Below are 19,582 nucleotides of genomic sequence, written 5' to 3' on the forward strand. Positions count from 1 at the left end.
CGTATGAAACAATACGTGGCGCAGAACTCTCTGGTGTTGACCGCTGTGCATTGGAAACAGAAATTTCGATATAAAATCGAATGCAGCGGAAATTGAGGTCGTGCTGATAGCTGTCGTCCTCGAGGCAACTGTGACCGTAGCATCTGTATAGCACATCATATAGCAGTGGGTATAGTTTACTGCGGTCGACTATAGCAGAAAATGGGATAGATATAATCAGATAAGAGTATTTTATCATGCCTCACTCTGGAACGACGCCTACCGACCAAGCAGATCGGTAATCGGCTACTTGTGTGCCATATTTTATAATTACTTCTCTACATACTCTACGGCGTATGCTGGATATTTTCAGGGTTTTCATTAAAAGTCGACCTCAACAGCTAGTTGAAATGTAGTTTAGATAGATAGCTCAGGAGAAAAGGGCCACAGATAAAGTCTATATTTAATTTATCGACGTATTTCTTCTATGCTCATTGTATCTTGGTCTTCTATTTTCAGATGCTCTGGAAAGAATCATTGCAGCTTTGTGTTCTCACAGGACCATCCGTTTGCCGTTGTATGGCGAGAAGGAACAATACGCGTGAAGTATATCTGTATGGATGGTGAGTGCCGTGGTTGTATTAATGATTGTAGATTATACTATTGTATCAATTCTCGACTCTAAACACTTTTTCCACTTTGCTTTAGTTTTCACTATTTCTCGCAACAAACATGAATCTCTGCTTAATGGAATGGTTTATTCATACTGTTTTGAAATATAGTTAATTTAATAACTGACGAGGATTGCAGGTCCTCAAACCAAGCGTTACTTTAGGCGACACAGTTTCATGTTCGGCAGCACCCATATAGCCTTAGGTGGGCTGGTGGCCGATCAAATGTAAATCAAATTTTTGGCAACAATCCGCATCACATGATGGGCGAAACTGTTTTTTTTTTTTTTGCTTAACATTCTGCAGAAGGGCATTAGTCCGGCTAATCGTTTTTTAAATCGATTGTAAATGAATAATCTCCCTAGAAGCCTAGGATGATGTAGTTGCCGTGAGGTTAGCGAAAGGTAACTTTGACTTGTTTTTTTTTGAGGTGTTACGTATATTTATTCACTGGTAAAACAACAACCCAGAGCATTTCTTAGTACGAAACACACAAACAATTCTCATTTTGTCTCCTCTCTGTTGAATGAAACATTGTTAGAAGTTTTCATAAATATAATAAATGATTATACGATGATGATGACTGAGGTACATATCTCAAATTTTCGATAAACAGCTCTAACAAGTTGGAAAACATGAGATGAATTTTGACAAATCTCAAATTCCTATTAATTGTATTCTCTTCTGTTATTACAGCGTTAGAGATAAATCAAAGCATATCAGAACAGTTTTTACTAACACCAAAAAATAATTTTGAAAATGCTCAATTATTTCGGTAACATTAACACAAGGTTTGTGTCAACATTTTTTTTTATTTCAATAAATAACTTATATTTTTTTATTAGTGCTAATTTTTGAACATTATACATCAGAATCAAAACTCATTGCTTTTGTACAGCAAACAAGTAATATTGAACTTGGCGGCACTGCAGTGGTCTGGTTACGTACAGTTACGTACGGTTACGTACGTTACTGATACCTAGGTAACCTACCACGACTTAAGAACACACGGCCCAGAGTACAAGTATGGCAGCGTAAATGGAATCCACTCACTCACCCTACATTCGACACAGTCTTCTGAATTAGGATATTTTCACCACTAGCCTTAGCAGTATTAATGAAAAAACTGTTTCACGTAGTTGATAACACTTCAGCTTAAATGAATACACTAAGGTCGCTTTTTACGCGGGTTTTTTTACGCGGATTCCGGAATTTACGCGGCTTTTTTTACGCGGATTCCGGAATGTACGCGGTTTTTTTTACGCGGATTCCGGAATTTACGCGGTTTTTTTTACGCGGATTCCGGAATTTACGCGGTATTTTTTTTGCCTGGATTTCGGTTTCCCTTCACTCGGAATGCAAAATTAACGATGGTTTTTTTTACGCGGATTCCGGAATTTACGCGGATTCCGGAACTTACGCGGTTTTTTTACGCGGATTCCGGAATTTACGCGTTTTTTTACGCGGATTCCGGAATTTACGCGGTTTTTTTACACGTTTTTTTTTACGCGGCACGAATCCCCCGCGTAAAAAGCGACTTTAGTGTATTACCTTTTCATCATTAAACGTATTTGCAGCATTGTGCTACGAAACCGAAAATCAGATCTCATTCTGTCTTCTCCTCTTTCGATTTAATTCACAACATTCTCCTTCGTTTGCATTTTTTTTTTGCAATTGGTTATCAGAAAAATCGTTCACGGGATTCTGAGCACTTTGAATTATGATTCACTGCCTTCTAATATGTAAATTAGGGTGCCAGCCAAAATGGTTATCTCGATTTTCAAAAAAAAAAACCTATACAAAATGTTCACCTGCTCGAAAAAACACCCAGTGCAAAAGTTCAGCTCAATCGGACTTAAAATGGGGTGGCGCAAAGCGATTGAAGTTTGGCTTTTTTGAAAACCGAAAAATCACCCAAGGGGGGAGGGAGGTACGTGAAATTTCGGTTTTCGAACTTTTTCTGCCAAATGACCTAAAAACGCATGAAACGTCGAGAACTGGTGTCATCTGAATTTTTTTTTGCAAAAAACTACTCTGGGACTTTTTTCGTCGTTTTTTCAATTGTGAAAGGCGGAGTTCAAAATGTTGAGGATTTATCTTTTGAAATTGATCACTAGTCTCTCGAAATAGCTTGTATAATGATATACACTATAACTAGCATCGAATACATTATGTTTCATTAGGGTGGTTCATTTATTCGGCATAGGGTGGTTCATAATATTGTGAAAAATGAGGATAAAATAAAAAAAGCATTTCGGTTCATTTGATTGATGTGACGTCTTCGACAAAGTTGTAGATAATAATTCTGTCTTTCAAAAAAAAAATACATAAAAAAAAAGTTAGAGGAAAGATTAAAAATTAATTATTCAAAAGGGCTCATTTTTTGAAAACTTGATTTTTTCAATAAAACCTACAAAAGATTACCAAAACAATGAAACCAGTCCGATCATTTAGAAATCAAGAAAAATAAGTTATCATTTTTTGAAAAAAAAAGAAATATTTAAAAAAATATATTTTCAATTATTTTTAATAAAAGGCATATTTTTTTTGAAGGACAAAATATTATCTACAACTTTGCCGAAAACACTATGCCGTTTCGACTGTAGACATATTTTTAATTTCCAATAGAGCACTCTATGAGGAATTAAAAATATTTCTACAGTCAAAACGGTTTAATTGATTGGCATATGTGTTGTATCTGGCAAAGTTGTAAATAATAACTTTGTTCTTCCAAAAAAATGTACCCTGTGAAAAAAAAACATAAATTTAAAAAATATTATAACTTTTTTTTCTGATTTCTCCATGACCGGTTTCGTTGTTCAGGTAAACTTTCGTAGTTTTTATAAAAATATCAGTTTTTTTAATAGGCTGTTTTGGATAATTAATTTAGAACTTTCTTTTATTTATTTTTTTAAATAATAATTTATTTTTGGAGTGTATATTTTTTTTTTTTAAAAAACAAAACTATTATCTATAACTTTGCCGAAGATGTCACTCAAACGAACCGTGTTGGCTCTAAAATTTTTTGTAATCATCAATACCTATCCGAAATAACATTTTTCAATAGCTTTTCGAAAATGAGTTGTGTTTCAAAAAAGTAAACCAATAGCACAAAATGGCATCTTTTGCCTATAAAAACGTCTATGCAAAGTTTCAGCCTATGGGCACGTTCACGTTCTGATGATGTAAACTTGACAGAAAATGTATGGTCGAACTGTCAAAACAACGCAAACCCAGAAAGAACGAGTCAATTGTATTGCGTATCTGATTGAGATCCCTATACTCTCATTATCACTGAATAACATCGATACAGTCTTTTGTCCGATTATATAAGCCAGAGCACTGTGTGTTCAATCAAATGTTGGCAAAGGACATTATTGTGGTAAATAAAACGAATAAATTGTCTGGTACAACATTCAAAAGAACAAGTACAAGTGTCTTAGAGAGTAGATTTTCAAACAAATAAAATAAAATATATTCCATAAGTTTCCACCGTTTCATGTACTTTTGAGACACTTGGAATCGAAAACATTTTTCAAATATTCAAATTCCATGTACCTCCCGTGTGTGATTTTGCAAATGACATGAAAGCTATCACTATTCACCGAGAGGCACAATCTTAATTTTGGTTGAGATAATTTTTTTGCACAGAGTAGTTTTTTGATACATTTCGTAGTTTTTTTTTGTAATATCTTGCCATTTTACTTATAATTTTCCAATTCAACATTGCCACCCTAACGACAATGATATAACAAATATTATGTTTTCAGGAATTTTTCTATTGGTATTCGGTGAAAAGTGATTTTTTTTCATTTTATACTCATTTTTACACAATATTATGAACCACCCTATGTCGAATAAATGAACCACCCTGATGAAACATAATGTATTCGATGCTTGTTATAGTGTATATCATTATACAAGCTATTTCGGTAGATTTTTGCAAAAAAAAAATTCAGATGACACCAATTCTCGACGTTTCATGCGTTTTAAGTCATTTGGCATCAAAAAAATTTCTAAAACCGAAATTTCACGTACCCCCCCCTTGGGTGATTTTTCGGTTTTCAAAAAAGCCAAACTTCAATCGCTTTGCGCCACCCCATTTTAAGTCCGATTGAGCTGAAATTTTGCATAGGGTGTTTTTTCGAGCAGGTGAACATTCTGTATAGGGTTTTTTTTTAAAATTTTCTGGTCACTTTTTTTCATACGATGATTGGCACCCTAATGTAAATATGTATGTGCCTTCTAATACGGCACCAAATGTAAACAAATTGAAAATTTACCTATCGACCATTTTGATACAAAATAATTTAAGAAATGTCTATGTTCTCCAGAAAAACAGGTTTTCATCCATCTTGGTGAATGAAATACGCCCTGTATTTGCTAAATTTTTTTCACAAATATGCAAGTAAGGTGACAGTTTTCAACATTGTAGAGATCAAATTAACGGACATTCTTGGGAGTAACACAGTATCTTAGTGTTGAAACTAAATAAATAGAGCCTCGACGCTGAGATATAAATTTTCATGGTAATCGAATGTGAAGGTTTCAATTCCTGCGTACGCCACTGAGTTACTGCAAACACAATATTACAGAAACACATTTTGTGTTTGAAAACCTCTGTACACAAATTGCTTAAAAGATCGAGTAAGGAATTTACAAACTGCATATTCACAGGCAAGGAGGGAGCTTGTTTTCGTGAGATGGCAAAAAATAATAAAACTATGAAAATGCACCAGCTTTCATAAAGCTTCTATCTATAATATCTCTTAGTGCGAATGAATCAAACTTACAGATTTGAAACCAAAACCAATGTCATAGAAATTCACCTCATGCTCAAAAATCCTCGTAGATAAATCAAAATTTAAGATTCCAAGTTTCGCAATGAAAGTAATTCACCTCTCCTCACCTTGTCAATTCTAATGTAATAAACCCAAGTAACAATATTAGTGTTATCAAAGTTTTATAGTACATAATACAACCAAAACAGCACTATAAAACTTTGATATAACCAATTTTGTTACCTGGGAAGCGACGCTGATATTTAAGAAATATGTCAGATACTCTAAAATGCCTTTATACTAATTCTCATGATGAACTTTTCAATAGTTGTTAAATAATGAAGTTAATAAACCCTCCCCTCTGACTACTCCACTGAGATTCACTAAGGAAAACCAATGTCATAGAAATATATTCGAGAACCCACGTAAACAAATTTGCACGGTATTCAAGTTAGGTGTTCAGGACTTCACAACTAACATTTTTGCCTCCCCTCACTATTCCACGCTAGTGAAATAGATTATATTTAAAGTCGTTGAAATACATCAGCTACCATGGCTTCTAGATACCTAATTAAATGATGATAGGTTTTGCGGTTTAAAATCATTAACGACTGAAAACGCTCACCTCCCTACCCTGTCTGTCTACGCCAATGCGAGTAAATCATTTGACAGATACAGTAGCGTTGGAAAAAGACGCCTCATGCTAAAAACAATTGTATTAAAAGTTGCACGGTTATCGTGGAAGGCGTTTTCAAATATAGCATGTACCCCCTTGCCCACGCAAGTGGGTTTTATAATAATTACGTGCTCAAACGCTGCTATGAAAAAGTTTTCATACTAATCTGTTCGGTAGTTTTCTAGTCTACAGGTAACATACATTCGCATTTATACGTATAGATTTGTATGGGAGCCCCCCTTTGAGAGGAGTGAGGTATAACAAGCCGTAATATAAACATTTCTCCTACCCGAAAATCCTCATATACCAATTTTGACTCCGTCTGATTAATGAGTTCTCGAATTATGCAGAAATTTGTATTTCATTTGTATGGCAGATATCCCTCTTTCAAAGAGAAAGAGGAGTGTCGAACTACCATAGAAACATTTGGCCAAATTTGGTTTCATTTGCTTGATTAGTATCGCATAAAATATGCAGAAATCTGAGTTTCATTTACATGGAAGCCCTCCCTTCCAGAGAGAGGAGGGGTATTGAACCATCATAGGAACTTTCTTCGATCCCAAAAAGCCCTACATACAAGTTTTCACACCGATCGATTCAGTAATCTTTAAGTCTATAATGATCAGACAGACAGAACTCCATTTTTATATATACAGATTTTGCATTCAAAATCACGCACTAGAAAATTCGGAAGCCAAAACTGTGATTACCATACCACTGTTGAAGCAGACTACAACAGCATCGCGTAGTGTAGTCATGGTAACCAAACAAAAGATCTAAAGATCATTCCAACGGGTTAGGTAGGCGACGCTCAGGAAACACTTAGTGTTATGATGAAAAGTCACTCCCCAGGGTCATGCGCTATCAACACTGATGAGGTGCGGGATCGTACTGAAATATCGCTTAGTCATAGTAAAGCTAGGATAGAAGCTCAGAAACTGGCCGGCACCATATTCAGTGAGTCGAAGATCAAATGGGCAATTGATTCATTTCAGCCTTACAAATCCCCGAGGATAGATGGAATATTGCCAATTATGCTCCAAGAGAATAAACTGCTAACTATTCCAACTCATCACCGAGATTTGTCGCGCTAGTGTAACACTAAATTACATACCGACTAGCTGAAGGCAAACCAAAGTTATATTCATGCCAAAGGCTGGAAGACGCGATAAAACACTTTCAAAATCCTTCAGACCAAATGATTTAACATCCATATTCTTGAAAATCATGGAAAAAACTGATTGATTATCTAATAAAAACTGTTCACCTGACGGTTAATCCCTTGAATAAACTTCAATTTGCTTATCAAAACAACAAATCTACCATAGACGCGTTACATTTGCTGGTTAGCAAAATCGAGAAAACTATCGAAACAAAAGAAATTGCACTGGCTACATTTCTTAACATCGAAGGAGCATTTGATAATGCCTCCCATCTCTCAATGCGAAAAGCTATGAGCAAGCACGGCATCGATGACATTTTAGTAAGTTGGATTCATGCTATGCTTAAACATCGGGAAATCATCGCCCACTTAGGGGGTGTATGCCAAAAGAGAAAAACAACTAAAGGATGTCCGCAAGGGGGTATTCTCTCACCTTTGTTTTGGTCATTAGTTGTTGACGACCTTTTAATAAACCTGACTGAAAGGGGCTTTGAGGTGATCGGTTTTGCTGACGATATAGTAATTATTGTCAGAGGAAAATTCGATTGCGTTATATTCAACCGTATGCAATCGGCCTTAAATTTCGCACTGAAATGGTGCAGGACAGAGGGTTCATCTTGAAATCCTTCGAAATCAACTATTATCTCCCAGTCGAAAACGAAACACTGTAGTATCTTTTTGGTAATTCCTCAGAACTCGGTCTATATCAAATCAATCATGTCAAAAACAAACAGAATGCTTATTTAGACCTATTATTCACAAAAAATTATTTACATTATTTACATTTTATTATTTACAAAAAAGACAACAACAGCGACAACAAATCTTCAAGATTACCAAGAAATTTGCTGTCAACTTGACGCAGCCATTAAAATTGCACATGAAGAACATAATCGTAAAATCGAACATCAAATCAAGTCTTGCCCTAAGAACTTCTTAAATTACGTAAAAACCGAACTAAAAAGTAACAACTTTCCATCACGAATGCATCTTGACAGTAATGTAGGACAAACTAGTAATGAAATATGTAGTCTTTTTGCCACTTTTTTTCAAGAAATATACACCATATATGAACACACAGATCGCGACCGCGAATACTTCTCGTATTTTCCTGAATTTTCGAATTCTTTATCCGTCAATCAAATATCTGAATTCCAAATTCAGAACGCACTTAAAAAATTAGACGCTACGAAAGGTCCTGGACCTGACAGAATAGCTCCAATTTTTCTCAAAAACTTGGCAGAAGAACTATCTACACCATTTCAACACCTCTTTAATATGTCCGTGCGAAATGGAATTTTCCCAGAACTGTGGAAAACTTCATATTTAGTGCCAATTTTCAAATCTGGCGCTAAATCTGACATTCGTAATTATCGTGGAATTGCCATTATTTCATGCATTCCAAAATTATTTGAATCAATAATTAATGAAAAAATCTTTCAGCAAGTAAAACACCAAATTACAACTCAACAGCACGGCTTTTACAAAGGTCGATCAACTACCACAAATCTTTTGGAATTCATAACATTCGCTTTGAGAAGCTCTTTATACGGACTTTAGCAAGGCATTTGACAGAATCGACATACCTTTATTGCTCTTCAAGCTCGAAAAGTACGGAACTGAAACAAAATTTTTGGAATGGCTGCAGTCATACTTATCAAAACGAACACAAATAGTCCGATTTCAAAATTCTTTTTCAAACCCAATAGAAGTAACTTCTAGGGTTCCTCAAGGTTCTCACCTGGGCCCTCTTCTTTTGATATTATACATAAATGACATTTCCTTTCTTCTTAAGTCAATACGTGTGCTTGTATATGCTGACGACATGAAGCTTTTTATAGAAATAACCAATGCAGAAGACTTCGAAATATTCCAGAATGAAATTAATGTATTCTACACTTGGTGCAACAAAAGTCTATTACAACTCAACACTAAAAAAATGTAATTCAATAGCCTTTAGCAGAAAAACAGTAACACCACCTACAAACATTTTCTTAGGAAACCAACAAGTAGAAAAATGCAAAATCGTAAGGGACCTAGGCGTAGTCTTAGACTCCAAACTTACATTCATAAAACATTATAACACAATAACCAACATAGCAAATAGTATGCTGGGCTTTATAAAACGCTTCGGTCACAATTTTCAAGACCCATATACAATCAAACTTTTATATATTACATACGTCCGACCAATTCTGGAATACTATAGCATTGTATGGAATCCATATATTATCACACATGAAGAACGCATTGAATCTGTCCAAAAACAATTTCTTTTGTACGTGCTTCGTAAGCTAAATTGGACAGCATTTCCCTTACCATCATATGAAGCACGCTGCATGCTTATAGACATACAAGCACTTAAAAAACGCCGCGAACTTTCAATGCTTTATTTTATCAATGACATTATTTCTCAACGCGTGCAATCTACTAAATTATTATCACAACCAAATTTTTATGCACCCAGTCGTCAATTAAGAAATCGTAAAATATTCTCGGAAAACTCTCACAGAACTAACCACTCAAAAAATGGCCCAGTAAATCGCATGATGCGGAACTATAATCAGCACTGCGAAACTATCGACATCACCATGGGCAGAAATCAAATAAAAAAACGACTAGCTACTGGAAATAATGTATAGAATATAAGAAAACATTGTATTATTATAACTGTAGTCTACATTTGTTTGACCAAATAAATAAATAAATTCCCTTCACACGAAGGAGGAAATACACAATAAATAAATTACGGCTCGATGGCACTTATCTGAACACATCCACTGAAACTAAGTTTCTAGGAATATGGCTTGATCATAAATTAAACTGGAACACACACATTGAAAATGCAATCAAGAAGGCAACTAGCGCTTTGTGGGTGTGTAGCAGAACCATCGGTAAAAACTGGGGTTTAAAACCCAGAATGATACACTTTCTATATAAAAAAATAATTATACCAAGACTCACCTATGCCTCGCTAGTGTGGTGACCAAAAACTAATGAAACGGCCGCTCAAACAAAGTTAGGCAAACTACAAAGGCTGGCTTGCGTATCAATTTGCGGAGCTATGAGAAGTACTCCGACGAAATCTTTGGAAGCAATTTGTCATTTCCTTCCACTTCATCAAACGGTGCAACTGGAGGCGGTAAAGAGTGCCCTAAGGCTGAACCGTCACAACCGTCAAACTTTCTAGACGAAAATCTAACAGGTCACATCGAAATACTGAAAAATTTTCATATAAACGAACTTATAGTGAGAAACGAAGACTGGCTGGAAAATAAGCCAAATTTCGACACTCCCTATAAAATCATTGAGACCGAACGGGGATCTTGGGAAACAGGAGGTCCAGCAGTTCGACAGGGCTCAATAATCTTTTACACCGATGGTTCAAAAATGAATAAAGCCACCGGAGCTGGCATCACCGGGCCAGGAATAAATGAATATATCTTTATGGGAAACTGGCCAACAGTTTTTCAAGTTGAAATCTGACTAAAGAGAAATTACAGACACGCAAATATCTGTATCTTCTCCGACAGTCAGGCAGCACTCAAAGCGCTTAAAGCACCCATTTGCAAATCAAAACTAGTGTGGGAATGCATTCTTTCACTTCGGCAGCTAGCACAAAAAAAAAACAGGTTGTACTATACTGGGTACCAGGACACTGCGGAATTGCAAGACAAGGCTCTCCTGAAAATTTATAGGACCAGAACCCTTCTGTGGCGTCTCATCAAGAGCTTTAAAAATAGAACTAGATGAGTGGGAGAGGATGGTCATAAGTAAAAATTGGAATGCTGTATCTGGTTTTCGGCAATCAAAAAAATTTATAAAATCAAACTACGCAAAAACCATGACGCTACTTAGGCTCAACAAAAAAGACCTAAGTACGATAACAGGACTTTTCACTGGTCACTGTCCGAGTAAGAAGAAGATTCCTAAGTCCTTCCGAAATCTGGAACGAAAGCCCTTCTCAGATATTACACTTCATTCGAATTGTGATACCTGACTGGGATACACGTGCAAATCAAAATTGGACATCAACTCAATAATAGTTATGCGCCGAAATTGAATGCACCTAGATTAAGGCGGAGCATACCACAATAGATCTACTACCAATGGTCGCAGTGGTTCAGTCTCCTACAGGAAAAAAAAAACCAAACAAACAAAATTGTTACCAGAAAATGAGCTTCCGAAATTGAACCGTGGAATGGAGTCAAATTGAGCAGTGAGATTGAATTAATCACCTTAAAAAAGTTGGAAAAACGGTTGATTCAAAAGATACCAAGGTTTACAATTTCCGATTTCTCCATGAGGAAATAGCATACAAATTGGTGGCCTTCATGTGACTGGATGAACGGCAAAACTATCTCCTGAAGACATTTCTCCTTGTAAATTTGACCATTTATGGTTGCTCCGGTGACTAAAACTTTTGTCTCCTTTTCACAGCTACAGATGGGTTGCCAAATCATCAACTTGCGGGCGAGTTCATCCGAGAAAACAAATTTGAACCTACCTGGTGCATTCCCCTTACGGTTAGCAAGGTAAACTTTCCGACCCGAGATTTTTCCAAAGTCCATTTTGACGAATGCTTCATCGCACATCAAAATATAGCCGCTGTACATTCGATGAACTGTACTATGTGCTGCATTGAACATTTCGCCAAATCACGGAGGGAGACCCCAGGATTATTCCGGACTACCCTGATGACCTTTGCTCGTAGTTCCTGGTCCAATGTTCCACTTCTACGTTTGGTTTATTCAGCGCGATCCACCGTTCCCTGTCCCGGTAACGTTTGAGCACGGTATTCACAGTCGATTTCGGTAGTTTGAGAGCCTTGGCGATCATTCCTTGTTGGAATTTCAACGTTAGTGTGCACAATTTTTTCTCGTCTTTCGCGTTCCATCTTGGATAACTTTTTAACGCATGTACCAATCTTGACGGAATCTTTACCGCTAAGTGAACAAGCTTTCCAGATCAAAACGCTGTCATTAGTTTCTCGGTACGACAACCAGAGGCGCTACAGTAAATAAAAGAAAACCGCCAAATACTAAGTGAAACAAGAATACTACATAAAGTTTACGTGTTCGAGAAGTACGTACCTGTTATCTAAATCCCCGGAGTAACGCTATAAATGTATTGAATTTATTTCAAGAAACTCGATCCAGAGAAATTCGTAGAAGTATGTACGATATATATTTTTTAAATATTTTAAATATTTATTATTTTTTAAATATTTATTTATTTTTAGTTAGTTTCTCATAAATGAGTCATGTTCCAAAAAATTAAACCAATAGCACAAAATGGCTTTTTTTGTCCATAGAAACATCTATGCAAAAGTTTCAGCCAAATCAAAAATGATAATTAAAAAAAACTAGTGAAACTGAATTTTTTTTGTGGAACTGCTCGTTAATAAAAATTCACGAAACGAAAACTCAAATTGACTTATACTGAAATTCATAAATGACAGTTTTATAGTGCTTCGACCATTATTAACAAAATAAACTTGGCGATTCATTACTGCGATGGGAAAATGAAAACAAAATCAAACAGATCCCATCTGCCTTAACCAAACAACAAAGTCATTTTAGCAAACGTGCCGAAATATTAATCCGTTGGAAATGAGAATCTTATACCTCCTCAAAATTAAGCGATTTATGTTGTCTGTGGTACGGGGTTAACTGATAGGTTGTCAGAGTGGCTTTATAAATCACGCACGCACATCAGCCCATGCCTGCCAACATTGGTCGATGTTCACGGAATTATTGCATTACTCTGCAGCTTTGTAACGCATCAACAGTGAGACCATACGCCAACCCTCGCGGATTTTTTTTTCTGTCATTAGCAACACATAGAAGGTGGCCCTATGCACCCCTCCAGATTCTTCCTATATAGATGTTTTGGTTTGTCAACATTATTAGGGTCTACTACAGCGCTTTCACATGTTTATATTGCTTCAATGCCTTCACACGGTTCCGTGTGTTTGTCTTTAGATTTGCGCTTGAACTTGGCACTGAGTGTGACGAGAAGGAAAATGAGTTTTCCTTCGGGGTAATAGGCCCTGCTGGAAGTGAGCCTCTTTTATTTGAGTGTAGATAGGCAAAGGTCGCGCGCTTTGCTTTGTCGGCACATGGTTGTGCAATTTACTTATATCGAGCTGGACTAATCGGATTTACACAAAACCTTACACATACGAACAATACTAGTTTGTAAATAGGTCGATGTTTTGAAGAAATGATAACAATATTTCCGATTTTTCTCGCAGGTTCCAAAATGTTTATGCAACATGTTGACAGCTTGAAACCTAACCTAAAAATATTTGATTGAAGATATAAATTCATAGAAAGACATTGCTTTCTGCAGGCGTCTGACTTCACAATTTTCATCAAGTCATGACATCATCTTTCCGCTCATAGAATTTGTTATCAAGGCTAAATGAAAGTTTTGCGTTAATTGTATAAGCTCTTGTCTTATCTTTCCCGTGTCATCATGCCGTAGTTGGTGTGTTTATCTAGGCTACGCTCTCACTTTTGAATCTCATCGCAAGGTCGCTGTCTGGGATCTCTCGCGTACAACTGCCTCATGCACTATCGCTGTTTTTTCGAGAATGACATTACATATTGTTGGGATTCTAATTGACATTTCTTGTGTTTGTATCATTGTAAATAAACGCAGAGTAAAATGTTTTCATATAGAGACTGGACAAGAAGAATAGGCTGAAACTTAGGGATTTTGTGTTTTCAGCCAAGCTTTTGAGATGGCAAGAACTATGTGAGACGATTATATTAGTTGGACACAAACAAGGGGTTATTTTATGCAAGCCTTGTCTCCATTTTCAGTAGAGAAAAAGCGACAAGCGAAAAATTATGGAAAGTGTTACGACACAGTTTGTGTACGGTTCCTCTGTCGCAGCGTGTTTATTCCGTTTAAGATTCAAGCGTTTTTTGCAATTTCATAATGAGATCCAGTTTGCACCAACCATTGTTCAAGTATAGTAGAATAATGTGGGCGAAATACTATTTCTATTTCGAACTATTTCTGAGGTTTTTTGTTGGAGTGGTGAAAAAACATCTTACCTTCAAAACGTTTTAATAGAATTTTTGGAATTTCGTTTGTAGTCTGAGAATTATATGTTTATTTATTTTTCGTGTAATTCCATATACTATGAAAAGTAGACCAAAACAGCTCAGAATACTAATCACTCCATGATTTCGTTTCACTCAATTGAAGATTAAAACTGGTCCGCTAACAAAATAAAATTCTCAGCAAATTCACAAAATGTTGACTCATTTGATAGTACTTGAACGATTCCATATATTAGTGAGTAAATTTAAATTTCTCAGAAAAAGAAAAATCTATTCACATGCGAATCAAATTAATTGACCGAAATAATTTAACCTCATCACCGATATAGAACCCGTACCCCCGTTACTGTGCTGCCTGCAGGTAGCATTTGCACCGCTGCGGTGTACCCACTGGTTGATTCATTTCGGAACTCTATATTTACCTCTCTTGATTGTTTGCGATTCGTGCGGACCTTTCCGCTTTTATAATGGGAAACGGCTACATAAATTGTGGTAACCCCAATTTTGGCCACAAATTGATTTCTATGACATGACTTATTGCAGGTTATGTTCGTTTGTAACTATATTCAAATGCAATTTAACCTAGATTCCATTGGATTTGTGTGGAATTCAACGGTATCACAAACAGTAAATTTCGAAGACAATTTAAAAATTTCAATAATTCTTTTCAAATAAACTTTGTTGAATTGAGTCGAGGCAAGTCTCCGGGATTTAGATCAATTTTGTTTTCATTTAGCCATCTAGGCTCACAAAATTCATTATTTCCACTTGTCCTGCTTTTCTGTTATTTTACTACCTATTAGAAATTTCCTGAACAGATCGTTTTAATATGTGTTTGCTGACAGAAATAAAACTTTCATGTGTTAGTTGCTTTCTGTCTAAATGTCATGCTTTCCTAAAATTATATTCTATTCTGCTATTTTCATACGTCCTACAAAATAATTTTTCCATGCAGGTTTTCCATTCGTTTGAAAACATCACCAGAGCAAACGTCAATTTAAATTACACTGTAAACAGTGACACAATTTTCCGCTTCCAAAAGTAAGCGTCATGCAAAAATGTTTATTTAAAACATCGCCGGGTGTAAGGTGTGAAAAAACTTTTATGTATATTTTTCCATGTCAAGCAAATTAATGACGTGATGGTCGAACAGTCGAAAGTAAAACTTTTTAACAAGTATCTCCCGCACATCCAAGCAGGTCGCTTCTGATTGCATTACTAATACCACCTTTTACCGTTGCATTTGGTTACTTTAGAATGAGAAAGTCAGAACGATTCCTTAAAGGCTCAAAGGGTATCAGCTATCAATAATTGCGGTTCAAACAGTTTGTACTTGGCGGACATGTTTTCATAAAATCGTAATCAAAGCTCCCTATGCAACGGTATGCAATATTTTGATTTGGAATACTGTTATCCCTGCCCCTAAACATTTCCCGACAGTAGGTACTATTTAACATAATCAAACGAAAATATGAGAAAAATGCTCATGCAAATCGGTGTACACAATGAACACGAAAAGCGCAGGCACTTGGTTTTTTTCTTTATTCTCGTTATTCTCAGATGAGTTTGTGATTATGGTTTATTTTCTTAGCTGAATAAAAAATATATCGGCATGGTGTTCTTTGATCTGTAGCGAAGATGTTAGACTAGATTAAATTGGCTCAAGGAAATTATCGTGTAATATTACCCTAATGGAGATATTGGCCTGTTGTCGCAATTACTTCAGTTACTGAGATACTGGACACCTGTCAGCTTTCCACGTTCAAATTCATCTACTTTGAATGGAAAATAACAACATTGTAGGAAGAATAATCTCCTGTTTTTCCTGTTAATTAATAGTCAATTAAATTTTATTCTTCACCCCAACCGACAGGTGGTAAAAATCCGTTCTTCCTTCCACGTCAATTTGTAACAATTCACACCAGTTTTTGTAGTGTGTTTGTTTTGTCGAACGCACTAATCACTACAAGTTTTTCTCTCCCCTCACACACCCACAAGGCGTGTATTCGTGTATCACACTTTTACAGCATGTGTCAAACTCGATCGTACGATTGATCTCTACGGTTAATTTAAGAGTGTACTATATCTTCTCATGTTTCGGCCTAGAAAGAATGCTAATACGCAGTTTGTAGTTGCGGGAAACAGAAAAAAAATCATCTGACGCCAGTTTTTCCTACTTTTGTGTTCAATCACTTTCAGCTGATAGTTCTCCTGTCTATACGGTCGAGATTGGTTCAGATCTAAGTCGCCCTCCTAGTGACATCATACTGCTTTAAACTAGGGGAAATATTTATCGTCATTTCAACGCTCTTTCGAGACAGCAAACCACGACGGTTCTGATGCGGATAATGATACTTTATGCTGATGGCCATTTAAAATGCAATGTCGTACCGTCTATCTCTAGCTTTACGACTATTGCTCAATTAAACGCTTCAGGCATGATTGTCAGTTTTCGGTATTATCCAGTAGAGGTTAAATCTAACCGGGCTAACGGTATGTGTGGAAATCACCGCAAGTGGAATCCTATGCAAACTAGGAAAGTCTAAAAGCTGACTGGATCTGGTTGGTGTGATTTTAAGACCTGTTTAACATTACTTTCCTAGAAGTTGATGTTGTTGACATACCACGTTGTTTGTTTATAGATTGTTCTTGGTAGGAACTTATCGCCATGGAGAGTGGTTTGTTTGACATCGGTATGGAACGTAGAACATACATATTAGTGAAGAAATTTTCAACCATTTTCAGCAGTATCATCATGACATCGAATTCAATGTGCTTATGTTCAATAAAAATGTACTGACCTGCAATTTTGTCCGCATAATTTCGTCCAATTTTGGCTTTCTGTGTACTACTCTTTACATTTGGAGTAAAGCATAACATGAATGATAATTCCCACCCACCGATATTTTCAAATTAATTTAATGCACCTTTCATAATGAATTTGATTTATTTCTTAGCGTGAAAACTGCCTAATTCGGAATAAATGGTGGTGCTTAAAAATCGAAGCAACATAAATCTAATTTATGAAAAACGGTGAAACCAAAGCAGAAAAAACTATCCTTCTGTTGCACTGGCTCAATGTCTAAGGGACGCAAAATCTGCTATATCCAATCCGATAATTCTACGTTCTTTGCACGGTCACTTTTGCACAGTCGTCAATCAATTTATCGGAAGTGAGAAGGGACACTATGGCAATAAAACAATTTGTTAGAATCTAAAGAGAATAAGACTAGTTCAATATTGGAAAAATATTCTGATTATTTTGAAACACAGTACTCGATGTTTCAACCCAGGAATCACATATTGGTTCATTTAACCTTTTACCTTTACAGACGATCGATTTTTTTTATTTAATCAACAGTAAATTTTCTATCATATAAAATATCAGAAATGTGTGTTCCTTTTCTGCAAGTCATATTTCCACCCTAAGCAGTGGATTAAAACGTTTTCTTATTTCTATATTTTTTGCATGTGCATGTCAATTCTTAGACGAGGGTGCTTCGGATAATTGTAGAACGCTTTTCATTTTTCGACACCCTCGATACTGACGACCCTTATTGAATTCGCTTCTTAGCCGATTCCAACGTGGTATGTGCATAAATCTAATGCACCACAACCGGCGTGGGACGCACTTTTAATTAGGCGTGTCGCAGCAGCTACTTTTCGATTCACTGGTTATTATCTTAATTGCCCTCGATACATGACTAATACCAGCAAAAACGCATCAAATCTCGATTTTTGCAACAGCCGTTTTCTTGTAGAACAATCTGATCTTTGAAAAAAAAAAAACGATATAAATTCAGTCCAAGGGGTGCTAAGGTGCCTTTTTGAAATTCAATGAAATATTAAAATAAATCAAAATATCCAGTTTATCTCGAAACAATCTGACAATTTTTGCTTTAAATTACCAGTTAATATTCACAAAATTCACACGTAAGAATTCTATCTGTCACATCATGTGATAACAAATTGAACTCAATGAATACATTTTCAAAACCAATAAAAATTGGTTTAGTTGACAGTGTTTTCGCAAAGACACTACACATTACAATCGGTGCTCCTGTTGCCACTAGGGTTACGGGAACGATAGAAAGGTAACAACAATCTCCCAAATTACGGTAAGACGTAGTCCTACGTCAGAATGTTCGTCATCATTTATATAATACCCCTTTGATTAACGTGGTATCATAAATATATTTCAGTCTTCATCAGCTAATATCTTAACCAAGTAAACCTCCTAGCAGTCCACCAACCACGTTTAACAAAGATACAACTAAACCGTTTACAGACGAGACAAGATCGTTGACAACAGTGGTAGCACTGTTGAGCTGGTTCAGTAAATCCTGTGGCACGTTGGCTCCGGCAGCTAGAACTTGACTGGTAACATTGCTCAGGTTGGATACCGCACTCAAGAGCTGTACGGTTCCGCTGCTCAAGGTATTGGTAGTGGCCGAGGAAGCGGTATTTAATCCACTGCTAGCTACTTTGTTCAAAACTGCTAAAGCATTCTGAAGAGCACTTTGGGCATCTGACAACGCCTGGCTTAATAAAGAATTGGTCAATCCAGATAAAGCAGAGGTAATTTGAGCAATCAGTCCATTGATTTGGGTGTTAAGACCAGAAATTTGTTGAGTCAGGGTAGTCAACACCCCACCCACAGTCGAGGTTACCGTTCCAAGAATGTTTCCTAATATATCGACAGGTGCTGCAACTGTTACCTATAAAATGAGTGTACTGGAATGATTTTTTGTGTTAAATAATACATTATTTTAGTTCTTACTGCTAGCAGACAAAGACATCCTCCAATAATTGATAAAGATTTCATTTTATATATAGTTGATTAATTCGTTGTGTTGTTACTACAAATTTGAATCTAAAACTGATAGTTAGATAAGCGATATCGAATGCTTATATACTCATCTTTCTATCAGTCCCAACTGGTGTATGTTGTTGTCAAAACATAGTTGTTTTGAATTAGAGCAACCTTCACGAACTTATTGACTCAGCTGTTTTTTTCTGAATCTATGCTAGAAGCAGATAATCTGACGCATCTTACTCTAATGGATCAACAAAAACATTATTTTTGTTGTACCTTAAGGTGGAATATTTTAATATTGAAAAACAAAATGTACGTTGTATGATTCGTAATATTTTTTTTGTTTTTCTTATAATTGCATAAAATCACTTGTCCGACAGTAACCGTAAAAATGAAACCACTTCGACTAATTGATATTGAC

The 19,582-nt window shown here is 36.1% G+C and overlaps 1 protein-coding gene across 1 annotated transcript in view; it reads left to right on the forward strand.

Annotated features, from left to right (window-relative positions):
- The window catches only part of LOC129731601 (uncharacterized), a 148,023-nt gene that overhangs the window by 56,284 nt on the left and 72,157 nt on the right, over positions 1-19,582 (forward strand). The window contains exon 4 of the mRNA XM_055691715.1: positions 499-602. Coding sequence (XP_055547690.1) covers positions 499-602 — 104 coding nt within the window. The remainder of the gene's footprint in view (positions 1-498; positions 603-19,582) is intronic.

The sequence above is a fragment of the Wyeomyia smithii genome, chromosome 3 (genome assembly GCF_029784165.1).
Source record: "Wyeomyia smithii strain HCP4-BCI-WySm-NY-G18 chromosome 3, ASM2978416v1, whole genome shotgun sequence".
NCBI classification, from domain to species: Eukaryota; Metazoa; Arthropoda; class Insecta; order Diptera; family Culicidae; genus Wyeomyia; species Wyeomyia smithii.